Raw genomic sequence first — 16,509 nt, 5'->3', positions numbered from 1 at the left:
GTCCTGTGTTCAAGTAACCCTTATTTACTTAATAATGGTCTCAAGGTGCAAGAGTAGTGATGTTGGCAACCTGGATATGCCAAAGAGAAGCAGTAAAGTACTTCCTTCAGGTGAAAAGGTAAAAATTATCAACTTAATAAGGAAAGAAAAAAAATCATATGCTGAGGTTGCTAAGATCTTCAGAAAGAACGAGTTCTGTAAAACTGTGAAGAAGTAAAAAGAAATTCATGCTAGTTTTGCTGTTGCACATCATGCAAAAGTTTCAGCCACAGTGTGTGATAAGTACTTATTTAGATGGAAAAGGCATTAAATTTGTGGGTAGAAGACATGAACAGAAAATGTGTTGTTCCAGAAAGCACTGAGCCTATACGAAGACTTCAGCATGGAAGCCCCTGAAATGACACCAGGCCATTTACTGCAATTAAGGATGGTGATTACACAGATCAGGAATAGGTCTCACATCATCACGAGAAGAAGGGTGTACAGTACAATAAGATATTTTGAGAGAGAGAGAGATCAGATTCACATAATTTTTATTACAGCATATTGTTATAATTATTGTATTGTTATTAATCTCTTACTATGCCTAATTTATAAATTAAACTTTACCACAGGTATGTATATATAGGAAAAACAATAAATAAATAAATATATATATAGGGTTCAGTACTATCTGCGGTTTCAGGCATCAGATACTGGGGGCTTAGAACCTATCCCTCCATGAATAAATAATGTTCTGCTATAAGCTAATGGAATAAGGAAAAATAAAAGCCTTAGGAAAATAAGCTTATTTCAATGAACCCATCGCGCACGTGTATGTGTACACACACACACACACACACACACACACACGTACATACACACGTACACACACTCTCATCTGCCAAGTTACTTTTCAAGTCAATATATTGCTAGTCAGTCACCTTGGTTATAAACACACTGGTGATGCTTTCTGGATTATCGCCTTCGGGATTGGGAGGTCCTAAGAGCTGCTCTCCTTCCCCCTTCTCAAAGCTGTATAAGAAAGCAGGATTCAAGATATGCTGCAGAACCTACAAAAAAATAATTTACAATAATGGAAAAGGAAAACAAAGCCATGTTCTTTAATTTCTTTAATAAAGTGGGCAGGCCCACCAGTTTGGTCATATTATAACCCATAAAATTAGAACTCAATCAAGGTTACAACTGATAATCTTGACTATTATTCAAATGGTCAATTGGAAAGGTAGGTTAAAAACCTGAGGAAAAGAGACGTCAGTTTGTTTTACTTTTCTCACTTCAAACAAGTCATTTTCTAAAACCAAGGTAACCACACCTAAAACCCATATTATTTTATTAACTAACTAGAGGACTGGTGCACGAAATTCGAATTCATGCACCAGTGGGGTCCCTCAGCCTGGCCTGCGGGATGGGGCCAAAAAAGGCTCTCCGACATCCCCCCAAGGGGGCCCAGATTGCAAGAGGGTGCAGGCCAGGCTGAAAGACCCCACCGGTGCACTCGGGGAAGGGGAGAGACACGGAAGACTGGCCAGCCAGGGAGGGACCGCGGGAGGGCATGTCCAGCCCATCTCACTCAGTCCCGATCTGCTGGACACCAGCAGCAAGCTAACCTACTTGTCAGAGCATCTGCCCCCTGGTGGTCAGTGCACGTCATAGCGACTGGTCAACTGTCTGGCCCCTGGTGATCAGTGCACGTCATAGCAAGCGGTTGAGCAGCCTTAGCATATCATTAGCATATTATGCTTTGATTGGTTGAACAGCTGACCGGTCGACCGGACACTTAGCATATTAGGCTTTTATTATAGGATATCTATCACCCCAATAAATTCAATTTAAAAAGGGAAAAGCTATGAAACTAACAAACTTCTTTCCAACACCAGTTCACTGTTGAATCTGTCTTATGTTTCTCAACAATGGCATATTCCTCATAAATAGTCCAGACTACTATTCAAGTGTCAGCAGAGACACAGCAGAACACAAACAGTATCCTTGGTTCCCTAGAAAATTAGCTCAAAACCCATGGCTTCTACTGTTTAACAGTGGGACTCACCTTGGCTTTCAGTTCATCTCCGAAGTTGGGGTCACTGAAATCCACAAAGTGAAAAAACAGGGCACGTTTTTGAGCAATGCTATAATTTTTGGGAATCTCTTCCTCCATATACTCTTTTAAGAATGTCATGTTACAGAGAAAACGACCAGTAAAGGCTCGGAGCAGCTGGAACAGCAATTCTATGTCTCCATAATTCCTTCTGAAGGGTCGAATAAGAACATAGGTTAAATTGTGGAAAATTTCCTAACTTGTTTTAAATAGCTAAGTCATAAACCATTCTCTACACCAATGACCCACAGCTATACACAAATTAGTAAAGACTGCTTATTGGATAAATCAAGTCACTTGATGTAAAGCACAACATGTGTACCCACTTGCAATAATTCAGCAGACAATAGGCCAGCAGCTTGGGCTCCTTCCAGTTTGTGGCGGCCATGTTCTCCTTCCGGTGTCTTTCTTGAAAGGTTTCACTGATCCACACGCGTCTCAGCTGGCTCACCAGAGAATGCTGATTGGCCAGCCAGGAGTCATTGTTTTTAACTATAATACTTATGATCTGTCAAAGAAGAGACAATTAGGGAACTGTGTTTCAACTTTTAAGATTTCAGGTGTCTAATGAATTAGAGACACTACCTTGATGGCCTGAAACTGAAGATCCAGGCGCATTGTGCTGGTGCTGGGTGAGCCAGGGCGCATGGCGGTCTGAGCACCGCCGGGCAGCAGCAAAGTGATGAACCTGTTGGGGTTAGCTGCCAGCACGTCTCGCAGAGGTCTGGCATCTTTGTGTTTTAAAAAGCTCTAAAAACAAAATAAAACAAGCTGTTCTAAGCTAATAAAAAAAAATCACAAAAGATTTAGGTATTAACTCCAAGGTTCTTTCTAAATCTTTCTAGGCAGGCTGAAAAAACAACACTGTAAACACCCTTATTTTAAAAAGTACTTTTTGGTGCGAGCTCTCCCTCCCAGGAGCACACTGTGCGCCTTGCCCCTCCTGCAGGCGTGCATTTCCTAAACTTGCATCCAACGGAGGAAGAGGCCACAGCAGTTCATCCCAGGCAAACCCCGACCCTGTCCCCCAGCACCCCTGTGCTCTGACTTCTTAGTGAGCCAAAGCAGCCCAGGCTCATTTCCCTACCTAGTCCCTCTCCTGCTGCTTCTTCCATCCTAGGCCCTTCCTTGTTTCACTGTCCCCAGCTTTATTAAATGTACTCTAAAGTTTTTTTTACTCTTTTTTAACCAGTAATCACACTTTATGATTATGATTCTGACAATCCTAGCAGCTCATTCATTTGTTACCACCACCAAAATCTACAGAGGCATTCCTGGACTTGAGCTCTTTATATACACAACAGTGATGTTTCTAATATTCAAATGTATTGGAAAAAAAGAAAGCCTGACATTGAACAGTGAGATATGCATTTCAGATTCTGAGAGTACACTGGCTGACAAAAATTTGCAGGGACACCCAACTCCAGCTCCTCGCACTCTTACCATAAACATTCTGCTCCACTGAGGATCATTCAATGTTGCCTCCATCATGAACAGCTCCACCGTCTGGGAAGGGTGCCGAGTCAGGAACTTGATCAGAGGCTCTCTGAAGGGACTGCCAGCCTAGAAAACACATGATGAAAACATCTTCTCAGGGCTTGAGGCTTCTGTTGGTCTACCAACCTAACATGGTAGGAGAATACATTTCTTTTTTTCTTTTTTTTTTGGGGGGGGGGGGGGATAAAGATAGAAACATGGATTTGTTGTTCCACTCATACATGCATTCATTGGTTGATTCTTATATGTGCCCTGGTGGGGGGCTGAACCCACAACCCTGGTGTATTAGGATGACACTCTAACCAACTGAGCTAGCAGCCAGGGCTGGAAGTATATATTTCTCCCCCTTGTAACTGTTTATATGCTAACAACCATAGCAAATAGTAATATCTAACATCTTTATATTTTTAAGATTAATTTATCTAAAATATAACAAAGTAAAAATATTATAAGCAAGAGATGGAGGAAGAATCAGAATTAATCCTATATCTGACCATTACCTCAATCAACATAGCCCGTTCTGTTTTCATCACAACCTCTAACAAAGGCTTGACCAGAGTTTGAGGTGCAGCTGGGATCAGATGAAAAAGGTTTATAATTGCTGAACAAATTTTCATTTCCTAATGAAGAAAATCAGAAATTACAAAATAGGCCAATTAATTTTACAAGCTAGAAATATCAAAATTACTATAGACCATACTATGGTCTAATTGCATTTGCAAGGCTAGCCACCAGAAGCAAAGAATTAACATGTAAAAAGCACAACTTACCAATCCCACATTATAGCTGTAGCCTAAGGAAACTAACTGCCTTGACCTTCATATTTCATCTCGAGGAGATGGGGGCAGGGGGGGCTGACTATGCACCTGGCGTGACTGGGCTGTTTGTCTCTCACGCTCTGACAAGTGTTGGAAGTGGCCTGATGGTTGCCTAGGCCCCTCATGGAGGAGGGGGTGACCATGCCTGTGAGTGGTAGGATTCCCTCAGTTTGCTGTGACATCATGGGGTCTTCCCAATGTACTAAGCTCTGAAGGCAAAGACTTATTTTGCTCTCAAAACTTAGCACAAAGTCCTCAAAAAGTACTTCAGTATTTACCCTGAAAATCAAATATCAATGTAAATAAATGACTGGCTATGGCACTAATTATTTGTCAACCAGGCATAAAATAAAGCTGACAACTGTTTCCATTGAATCGTATTGAAAAATGTGAAACACCAAGAATTTTGCATTTTTAAATGTGCTAACAGCTCAGTGGCCGATTACTGAGTGTCAATCCAACTTTCCCTTCTCATTTTCAGTCCCCCAATTTCGTGTCTGTGATTCTAGGGAAATCCCCATGAGCACAGAAGGGAAGACTCCCTGATGCACCAACCTGCGTGGTGTGCAATAGGTTGTCCATTACTCTAAACACAGTAAAATGGGGATGATAAACACTAGTCGGGAGGGACCACATCCCACAGCATTTGAGATATTTTTCCAAAAGCCTCTTTAAACCAAGAGGCAAAACAGTGAGATGGGTAAGAAATGAGAAAAATCAGCTCACTGTCACCTCATTCCCATACCATCTCTGGAGTTCTTGTCTACAGTCTTTTCAAGTCTTGGGACAGAACAAGTTCTATCCTGAAATTAGAAAAACATTCTAGTAATGGTTTTATAATTACAGTTTTTTGTTTTCAAAGCACTGTTACAAAATCATTTCTTTTGGTCTTCCCATTCCATCAGAAGACAGGAAATGACATATTATCATTCATCCCCATTTTACAGAAGAGGGAAACCTTAGAGTTTGACTATCCAAAGTCAGTGTTGTCACTACATCAGTGTGGTGTGTGTGAACAAGAGATGCAGGGAACTGGGTTCAGGGGAGCAAGGAGGTTCTAAAATTCACGGCAGTCTGTCAGTGTAACTGTATCACACCTCTCAATTTCTAGCAGGATTATATATTCTTTGTGGAGTTTCCTCTCCAGAGGTTGTTAGATGTATGAGTTCAAACGAACTATGACAGCAAAATCCAACAAAATCTTAAATATTGAGAAGCTGGTATTCTAACATGTAGAAAACCAAAGAACTTAGAATCTTGCTTAAAACATCCTAAAAGAAAACATGCGTGACACCCAGACAGTTCACAGCAATGATACTAATACAACTCTGCCACAGACAGACAATACGGCTCACTGCACTCAAAGGCACAATGCACTCTGTCCACCACAGAACCACAAGTCACAGCAAAACCAAATACGACCACGACCCCCTCCTGCGCCTCCACTGAAATTCTCACCTCTACCCCTTCCATGGCAGGCTGAACCAAAACAAAAATTACAGCATGAAAAAATGCAACAAAAAGGTAAAAAGAAAAGAAAAGAAAAGAAAATATAAACTGTTCTTCACATTGCAAGTCATAAACTGACTTTTAATAGGTTGTTCTCACCTCAAACTGACAGAATGGAGACAAGGAACATCTCCCGCACTCTGAAATGCTTTCCTGAGGATGGGGAGGAAAATCATCTTTTTTCTATTTATGTTATTTACATTAAAAATTCCCATATACTCATACACAGTCAGGGTTATTGGGGTAAACAAGACAGTAAAGATACAATTATCAGAAAGCACACAATAATTAGTAAATGCTCAACAGCAAAACAAAAAAACACCTTCCACCCTTCAGATGTCAAACATAGCCCTCTGATAGTGTCGAATAGAGTGTATTCCTTCCATACATCAAATTTTAAAATACAGAATTTTTAAATTCTTGTCTAGAGGAGAAACTGTAAGACTTTGCTGTGTACAAATACATTTAAATAATTCTTTTGTTTAGAGGAAATACTTTAAGCTTTTTTGTGAAGTGCTAAGAGATTTTTAAAAACCTCTTTCCCAGCTAAAGTCTTCTAGAAGAGTACCAGGGGGCTCAAGCCCCATCAGTAGGCATGTCTGAGACCCCCACACCCAGGAGAACCCACAGGCTACGACTGGATACCTGAGCAATCTTGTCAAGTAAAGCTGTGCGTGTATGCGTGCATGTTGGATGTATGTGTATGTGTATTGTGTGTGCATGCATGAGTGCTGGGTGTGTGTGTATGTGTGTGTGTAGAGACATGGCATAACATGCCATGAGTTCTGCCCTGTAAGTTCAATGCTAAATAGCCAAGCCTTCCTAAACATGATGATGTACAAATCTCTGATCATTGAGGGTACCCAGCATTACAAAGCTTTATTTTTAGTCAACTATTTAACATGTCTTCAGTTATAGTTTCTCAATGAGGCAGTATTATTTGGTGATTTGACCAAATAGGGACAAATTACTTTCCAAGATCTACTCCCAATCCTGGACCGCATGCATAAAAATAACCAGGGCTCAAGAGCAGAAGGCAAGGCTTGGCACTGGACTGAGGTGATGGAGCCATGGCCATGCTGCCTGTGGACCCCAAACACCATGTTACGGGTTCAGACCTGGGGCCTCTCTCACGCAGCTGGGCGTTCCCAAGCAGCTCAGGGAATACACTCATCCGACAACCAACAAGGACTTCCCGACACCCACCACTCCGTCCCCTATGCAGTGCCCCCACCCCAAACCCTCCCAAACAACTTGATGTCAAAGTTTGTGGAATCTTTTTGACCTAACATAAGTCATTCATCTACCCACAAGGTTTTTTAATGTTTATTCTGGAATGGCTGTGTGTTTCAGATAATTAACAGCTTACTGGAAAGACAAATATAAAATTTACAGCAAAAATACCTAAGAAATGAAAGATGGGAAGGAAAAGCACAGAAGCACTTGCACCTACTTCCAAGAGCTTAGGGTTTACAAACACACTCTGCTCTCCCCCACGAAGTTTCCCTGACTTGATTCCTGTTTATATAAATAGCAAACCTTCAAAGAGGTCACGTGTAGTATACCAATCCTAAAAAAGTTAAAAATCCTGGTTTAGTTTTGCTTAGTTTGCTCTTTAAAAGCAGCAAGAAACAAGACTTACATAAATAAAACAAGTGACACAGAATGGTCAAAACAAAGCATAATAAAGCCAAAAAAAAAATCAATTTGGGATGAAACACAGCATCCGACAAATAGGCACAGGAGGACAAAAAGCCACGTTAATTATGCCTCTGAAGAGCTACAGAATTCCCTCATCAGGACACAATGGCACCGGAAAACAGAAACTTGGCAAAACACAACCTCACTGACAGGACAAGCATCAACTTAAAAAATATTTTAAAGGAATAGTAACATGTACAAGTAAAAGTAGAGTCAAAACAACAAGAATCATTCATTTTTAAGAGGCAAAATCTTTAATGACTAATATAGAATGCTCAAAAAGATTTAACTAGTGGTTTTCCCTCAAAACCATAAATGTGGGTTTTGAAGTACTAGCCATTTGGCTTTTGACAAACAACTGGGTTGGGGTATTTAGACCTAGAAAACATAAAATTATTTTATTTTTATGTAACGCCTTATTACATTCTCTTTAATGCTTTAAGTCCTAAAATCACTCCTTGGTTTTATGAGGCAATGATGATGGAAAGCGATGGAAAACAACAGCAGAGGAGAGCACCACCATGCAAACAGCAGCTACCAAGGACAGTCTAGAAAATACACTTAGTACACTTTAACACAAAAATAGTACAATTCAAATACTAACATTTCAAGTTGCAAAGAATTCTCAGCAACAAAAACGTCACATTAAAGTGAACAAAGGGAGATTTTTAAAAAGCATAAAAAAGAATGTTTTCAGCAATCAAGAGAAATTTTTAAAAATGTAATGCTAATAAAATATGCTTAACAATTTAAATGGACTACAATCATATAAAACTAGATTCTGACGGCACTTTAATTAAAAGCACTGATTGTGGCAGGGGCCAACAGGGTGACCTTCCCAGAAACAAACAAGTCACTCACGTTTCCGTCGCTCCTCTGGCCCCCTTTATGGGTGAGGACCACCACTTCCATCCACTTTCGCAGATGTTGCTGTGAAAAAAAAAAAAAAACATCCTTAGACATTTCTTCCTTACAACAGGAGCATTTCAATTCCAAAATGCTGCTTTTAGGTGAAAACACAGACGTAATCATTCATTTCCATCATATTTAATGTGAGAATGGCAGTGTTTCTGTTACTGAAATACCCCAACCATTCAACTAGTGATGGGAATAACTGGTATTTGTTTATGTTTTATAAAGAAAGGCTGAAACCACCTGCTACAGAAGAAAACACCCTGAAACCTGCCACTCCAATACCAGGAAGTTTACTCCTGTCCATTATTCCTGCTGTCACCTTATAACCCTGGTACTTTGCGTCACAGCTGTTCACGGAGTGCTGCCATGCACCCAGCACCGTGCAAGGCATGGGGCAGAGAAGTGAACACACAGGCATCACCTGTCCTCATGGTGTTAGGGTTGCAGTAGGAAAAACAGGGTACGGCACAGGAGCGTGGTGTGTGGAACAAAGATGGTAAGATGTGTGAAAGCTGTGGGTGCAGGTTCAGGTCAGGTCCCTGCTGGGGCACATGTGCCAGAAGCACAAGGAAGAGCGCTCCAGGCAGAGAGAGGGAGGGACAAAGGCCCTGGAGCCAGAAACAGAAAGGCGGCTGCTGTGGAAGGACAGGGAGGCAAAAGGGGCCCCAGCGGAAGGACTGGTGAGAATGAGCGTGACCCCACTGGATCAGAAGCTGTGCAAATTAGCGCTGACAGATAGCAATTCCCTTCGGTGCAGAATGACAGCAGTCATTCTGTGCAGAGCAAGAGGAGAGTCCCTGAGCCCAAAGCGACTGTGGCCTGACATGAGCATGTGGCAGTCAGGGTCCCACCACAGTGACCAGCAAAACCTGGCAGACAAGCACTCAGAGCTCACAGCTAAAACCACAAGAGCACCTAAATAAGAGAAGCATCTTCATTACCCTACACTGACCAAACATGATCTTCAAAACACTGATGCCCCACGGGAAATTAACAAGTTGCTTAAAAAGAACTTCATGGTAAAATAGGCTTGGGGGCAGATGGTTTAAATGCATCTAAACACTTTTCTGCCCTAGCTGGTTTGGCTCAGTGGATAGAGCATCGGCCTGTTCCCGGGTTCAATTCCGGTCAAAGGCACATAGACAGATTTGGTATTGATCCCCAATAGAGGGCATGCAGGAAGCAGCCAATTAATGATTCTCTCTTGTCATTGATATTTCTTCTCCCTCTCCCTTCCTCTCTGAAATCAATGAATCCTATACAGTATAATAAAGCCTTAACCCTTTCACTCGCTTGCTTTTTTCTCGATTCCTTTATTCTAATGCTAACCGTGTGGAGTCACACTCGACATCCGAGTGCAAAAGGTTAATATGCAAATCGACCAAACGGCGGAATGACCAGTTGCTATGATGCGCACTGACCACCAGGGGGCAGATGCTCAACGCAGGAGCTGACCCCTGGTGGTCAGTGCACTCCCACAGGGGGAGCACTGCTCAGCCAGACGCCAGTGCAGCAGCAGTGGTGGGAGCCTTTCCTGCCTCCACCCCAGCCAGGCGGTAAGGAGTGAGGGGTCCCAGACTGCTAGAGCCTGGACTGCGAGAGGCAGACATCCCCCGAGGGGTCCCAGACTGCAAGAGGGCGCAGGCCGGGCTGAGGGACAAATGTCGTGCACTGGGCCTCTAGTAAATAAATAAACACTTTTCTGTGAGCCTTTAATGTAAACTTCAAGAGGCAAGTACAGGAAGTTGTGTTTCCCAAACTTACCAATGGAGGTTTTTTTCCACCTACAAATTACAGGGCCAATGTTCTAAGAATCACATGTTGAGAACCACTAAAACAACACATTTCTTTAAGAAACTAAGTACACTAAGCTAACAATGTTTTACCAATAAAATTCCTTGAAGGAAATCACCAGAATATATTTTCATAAAACCTATTAGAATAACTATTTATACCAAAGACATGAAAGTGACAAAATTAAAGGTGCAAAAAGTGACCCGCTACGTCATTCTGTTTTTGGATTCCCCAAAGGAAAGAAAGGAATGTTAACTGGTATATGAAATCCATGTCTAGTTAAATAAGGAAGTATCCAAAATAACTAGCCACATTAGAGACTTCAAGACCAAATGTCAAGCAGTTCAAATTTTAAGAAAGGAAAATTTCCAGGGTTGTTCCCACGAATGCCTCTCTACAAAGTAAGGTGTCTTATCTCTTACGCTGAAGCCTTAAGCTGTTAACCGCAAAAGCAAATCATGAGGGAAAACAAAGGCTCTGAGACTGGGCACCATTCTGCAGGATGTGAGTAAATAAGGGCAAACGTGTCCTTGACCACCACACCTGGCAAAGCACAGTGGACATGGGATACCCTGGAAAGACCCAAGCCACAGACACAAAGCACCAGCAACACAGACCCATGATGGTCTCGGGCAAGATGGTGCTAGATGAAAATGACTGAACCGACAGTAACATCAATCATTCTTTATCCAAGTACATCAACTCTCCCTGCTTTTAGAGGATTTTTAACCACTCAGAAAATGTCTGTATTGCCAGAGAAAGAAAAAAATCCCCAAACCTATGTAACTTTGGTTTAGGGCAGTGGTCGGCAAACTGCAGCTCGCAAGCCACATGCGGCTCTTTGGCCCCTTGAGTGTGGCTCTTCCACAAAATATCTGTGTGATTGAAACGTACAGTGCGATTGAAACTTCGTGGCCCATGCGCAGAAGTCGGTTTTCGGCTCTCAAAAGAAATTTCAATCGTTGTACTGTTGACATTTGGCTCTGTTGACTAATGAGTTTGCCAACCACTGGTTTAGGGGAAAATTATCCTGAACTTAGTCCGAAACCACAGACTGTGAGGCAGTCTCTTCATACTGTTCTTAAAAGATCTGGATAACAAATTACTGAATGAATTCCCAGCTAACAGCAGATCTGAAGGGTTAGATTAGGGGTAAAAAATGCAAAAAACAATCAAGTTGCTTCAGGCAGGCAGCAAAGACTGCAACAAATGACAGCTGACAGAGTTGGAAGAGACAAACAGTAAAAAAAGGAGGCAAATATAAAAACATTAGGACATTGAAAAGATATGCACAAATCTCATATATGAAAGCACCAATAGTTGTAATATTCTATAAGATAATGTGTATACTTGTGCTCTGACTAGGAAATGATTAATTATCACTTACTTTAACCACACTTGTGAATGTATGGGTATAAACTGGTAGGTACGTATGTGCATTACATATATTTGGAATCTTAAACAGGAGCCTTCCAATTTGGAAAATTCACTTCCATATAATATTGCTTCCCACTCACACTCTTCCATTAGGGCATCACAGTTTCTAGGGCCAATCATAATATTATTATCGATCCCCAATGAGGTGTTTGGGTCACTGTTCATTTTTTAGGTGTCTATACAGAAGCTAGTATGTGAGGTAAAAAGTTGTGTGGTTTTCATATACACATCTATCTATACTCCATAACGCACTATATCTATATCTAAATCTAACTATCTACTCACTCCTGTTTACATCTGAGGGAAAGGTATATCAAACAAAACCAAATTTAAAAAAAAAAACCCACCTCTAATATCTTAAATATCTATATGGCCAAAGGCTATTTATGAATGTTTGCAGTATTTATAAGTGTCTATTTACCAGAAACAAAATCAAATACTAAGAAAATTAATAGCTGAGTCTCCTTCATCTGCTTACACTTCAAATTTAAACATTGCCAAACAGATTTTATTTGCATCATTATTTCCTTGATAATTCTAAAAACCCAAAGGATTTCTAAAGTTCTTACAAGTTTTCCACTGTATCATCATCTGTAATAGCAAAATACTGGGAACAATCTAGATCCGGTATGGGGAACATTGGCCCTCGGGCCGTACCCTGGGCCCTACAAGGCCCGTGAAATCATTTGATCTGGCCCCAGCAAGGCATTAGGGGTGAATTAATTAAATGTTTGACCAAATACAGCAGGTAAATTTTTAAGTTTATAATTTTGTGTGGCCCACGAATGATGCTATAAATATCCAAATGGCCTCTGGCAGAAAAATGGTTCCCCACCTCTGATCTAGAAGGTCATCAGTGGGGGCCTGGTTACATAAACGGGGCATGGCCACAGAAGGATTATTGTCATCATAAAACAGAATGAAGAAGCACTTTATGTTCTAATGAAATGGTGGGGGGGGTAGTAGATAGGAAAAGTAAGAACTGTGTGTATATTATCCTTCCTTCTGTGGGGAACAAAAGAATATACACATGTCCTATTACAAATGTGAAAGCCTCCAGAAGGACACTGTTAGCACTGGTGTCTCTGGGAAGGGGGTGGAGAGTTGGAGGACAGGAGGGAGACTTTCATAGCACACCCTTCCATACCCTTTGAATTTTAAACCATGTAAATATATTCCTTATTTTAAAAAATAATTCCAATCTTCAGGTTTATTATAGAATATATTTACATGCATTTAGCTTACCATCATCTGATCACAGAACTTATCATTGAAGGAGTTTGGGAAGAGCCTGGTAACTGAAGTCAGACGATTCACAACATTCAGCGTCAAGCTTCGATAATCCCCCAGCATCATCAGCAAAGGTCGCATATGTGTATGGATTTGATCTACTTCTATGGTAGCACCTTCTAAAAACTATTTTAAAAGAAAGGTTACAAATAAAAACACATAACAGAATATACTTTAGAATAGAACTTATGTGTGACTCTATCAGCAAGTTTTTGTGTTCCTTGGAAAAATGAAATATTAAACTTATCTATTGACTAGTCATTGCTGTATAATATTTTTAAAGGTTTGGTATGACTATGGAACCAGTAGAGACATTATTACACTCCAGTGGATATTAACAGGCAGATTTCCAGGCACACAGACAAGGTAAACAGAACTCCTAAGCAGAATTCATACACACACACACACACCACACACACAACTCACCTTTCTCATACAGGCTTCTCCAGCCTCCTGGAGCTCACTATTTGTGGAATTAAGTGCTTTGAAGAGTGCAGCAATGATCTTCTCTCTAGACTGAGGAAGGTAATTGCAGGCAGCAAGTGCATCTTTAGGGAGAAAATGAATATAATCTCATTATTAACCTGAAAATACATGAACATTTTGCTTATCTAAAGGCTCTTACCAGCCCTGGCCAGTTTGGCTTAGTAGACAGAGCGTTGTGGTGAAAGGCATGTACCTGGGTCACAGTCTTGATCCCCAGTAGGGGGCATACAGGAGGCAGCCAATCAATGATTCTCTCTCATCATTGATGTTTCTCTCTCTCCCTCTCCCTTCCTCTCTGAAATCAATAAAAATAAAAAGGTGGATCTTTAAAAATAAATAAATAGCTGAAACCGGTTTGGCTCAGTGGATAGAGCATCGGCCTGCGGACTCAAGGGTCCCAGGTTCGATTCCGGTCAAGGGCATGTACCTTGGTTGTGGGCACATCCCCAGTAGGGGGTGTGCAAGAGGCAGCTGATCGATGTTTCTCTCTCATCGATGTTTCTAACTCTCTATCCCTCTCTCTTCCTCTCTGTAAAACATCAATAAAAAAATAAATAAATAATAAAATAAAAATAAATAAAATAAAGGCTCTTACCCACAAAAATTATGAGTCACTAAACCTCTTTCCTAGTATCTGACCTTGAGAAAGACAAAAAGAACACATGATCTTCTACTGACATTATCTAAGGGTGAAATCAACAGCCAGAAGGGCCATGACAAATTTTACATTGTCCAGATAGGAGGAAGAGGGCTGAAGAGGGAAGAAAGAAGGTCCCCAGTGACACTGCTGCCCCCAAGACATCTTCATATAGGGTGAGCATGGCTGACCTGTGGGCAGATGCATGCTGAATTCATGAAGAGTGCATGGCCTTGATGAAAGGAATAGACACAAACAGCCAGGCTTCTCTCCACTATTCTCATCTAATCAGGCAGCTTCCTCCCAACTTGAGAGACTTTGAAAATACAAATATTCTGAGGAAAGGGGACACACCTCAATCTTATGCTCTTTAGGAGAGAACAGCCTAGCCCTGGCTGGGGTGGCCCAGTGGAAGAGCATCAGGCCAGTGCATCAAAGGGTCACAGGTTCAATTCCCGGTCAAGGGCACATACCTGGGTTGTCGGTTCATTCCCACCTTGGTTGGGGCACGTGTGCAAGGCAACTAATCAATGTGTCTCTCTCACATTGATGTGTGTGTCTCTCTCTCCCCCCACCCCTCCCTCCCTTCCACACTCTCTAAAAATCAACAGAAAAAAATATCCTCAGGTGAGGCTTAACAACAACAAAAAAGAGAGAGAAAACATCTTAGCAAGAGGAATAACCATATTGCTAACAGGAATGTATGAGGGTACCCCAAAGGAAAAATCCCAACTCAGAAGAAGTGAGAATCTGGCAAACATCCTTGCTCTGCACCTCCCTCACTCTGGCTTGCTTTGTCTGAAATGGCCCAGCCCCATCTTCAAGCTTGGATATTATATTCTCTGTCTTTCAGCTTCTCTACCGCTAATTCAAGGAATCTGACAAAAATTTATTAAGGGTATAAATATCAAAAGATCAAGAGACAAAGTCAACTTAAAAAACCTGTATTGGGTATTACCAAAAAGGGGGGGAAATGACTGTTTCTAAGCACAAGGGTGAGTACTGGTCTAGTATATTTTTCTAAACTTAACACAATTCCTGTACTAAACACTGATAACTAACATTCATGAAAATCTAGAGCCAGCAGGATTCTCAGATGCTTCTAAATCATTACAAAGTCTATAAAGAATGTTGTATATCTTACTAAATACTCTGAGTTAGATGAAAATGGTAATATATGAACGGTATGACAACTCTCTTAAACCAGAATATTAGGTTCATAGGAGAACTATAAATAGTTTATTAGATAGTAAAATCCAGTTTACTATAGAATAAGAAATTATTTAAATCCTAACAATCTATATAATCTACTGACATCTCATTATCTAGTTTGATAAATACAGTTTCTGATCCCACCTTAAAAACAACACAAAAAGCCCCCAAAAAATTAAACAACATAAAAGGCCACTGCCCCCTTTCACTTTTGTCCCCAGTAACTTGTTTCAGATTTATATGAACTTACTTAGTGCTGCAATTCTCAAAGGCACGAGTGATGGAAGACTTTTGTAACAGGGCAGCTTTGTTAAAGCTGAATCTTCAGCCTCACACAAATTCAAAAGCTGCAAAAGATAAAGCAATGCAATTTAGCCTGCTCTTACTGTAAAGACTAATAACCTTACAAGTAAAAGAGCACAGCAATCTTCCACACACCCCACAACACAATTAACTAACAAACTGAAATCAAATTCTAAAGAATTTGATTCCAGGTCAAGGGCATGTACCTCGGTTACAAGTTCATCCCTGCCCCCGGTCAGGTGTGGGAGGCAACCAATCCATGTGTTTCTCTCACATCCATGTTTCTCTCTGTCTCACCTGGTTCCTCCCTCCTACTTTCTCTATAAGTAAATGGAGAAAAATATCTTTAGGGGTAAACATTAAAAAAAAAAAAAAAAAAAAAGAACGCCTATAATTTGACTGTATCTAAAGTTTAATTTCTGTTTATTACTGTCTACACACTGTAAACTGGAGAGTTTACAGTAGCAAATACTTGTAAGATGTCATCTGCCTCTGCCCATTATCTTGAATCAAGGGACAAGTCAAGTGCACTAAACAGCACGAGAACCCGGCAGGACAAGACAATGATCAGGGCCCCTGCTCTAAAATAACAGTCACAGTTCCTATGACTGCAGCTTCTCTGCTGTGACCTTAGGTGCACACCAAACGCTCAGGCTCAGTTTCTGTATCTTCAGGAGGCCAGAGCTACAGAGGGCATCCATGTGAAGTAAGGTCTCTCAACAGTGCCTGGCACGTTTAAGTGATTAATTTAACGCAGTCAGCTGGCACTGCTTGTGCCGTCTTATTCTGAGCACCAGCAGATGGGACAGTGA

General features: G+C 41.0%; 1 protein-coding gene across 8 annotated transcripts in view; it reads right to left on the bottom strand.

The window, feature by feature from the left end:
• TRRAP (transformation/transcription domain associated protein) overlaps positions 1–16,509 on the bottom strand; it is a 122,364-nt gene that overhangs the window by 64,370 nt on the left and 41,485 nt on the right. For all 8 annotated transcript variants that reach the window (XM_079770444.1, XM_079770448.1, XM_079770449.1 and 5 more), the window contains exons 28-37: positions 15,645–15,741; positions 13,486–13,607; positions 13,015–13,185; positions 8,485–8,553; positions 4,096–4,215; positions 3,542–3,661; positions 2,684–2,848; positions 2,425–2,606; positions 2,051–2,249; positions 924–1,052 (exon numbers count right to left, since the gene is read on the bottom strand). In XM_079770444.1, coding sequence (XP_079626570.1) covers positions 924–1,052; positions 2,051–2,249; positions 2,425–2,606; positions 2,684–2,848; positions 3,542–3,661; positions 4,096–4,215; positions 8,485–8,553; positions 13,015–13,185; positions 13,486–13,607; positions 15,645–15,741 — 1,374 coding nt within the window. The remainder of the gene's footprint in view (positions 1–923; positions 1,053–2,050; positions 2,250–2,424; positions 2,607–2,683; positions 2,849–3,541; positions 3,662–4,095; positions 4,216–8,484; positions 8,554–13,014; positions 13,186–13,485; positions 13,608–15,644; positions 15,742–16,509) is intronic.

This window comes from Cnephaeus nilssonii (assembly GCF_951640355.1).
Source record: "Cnephaeus nilssonii genome assembly, chromosome: 5".
NCBI lineage: Eukaryota > Metazoa > Chordata > Mammalia > Chiroptera > Vespertilionidae > Cnephaeus > Cnephaeus nilssonii.
The sequence above is the reverse complement of the archived record's forward strand: the minus strand, read 5'-3'. Positions and strand labels throughout refer to the sequence as shown.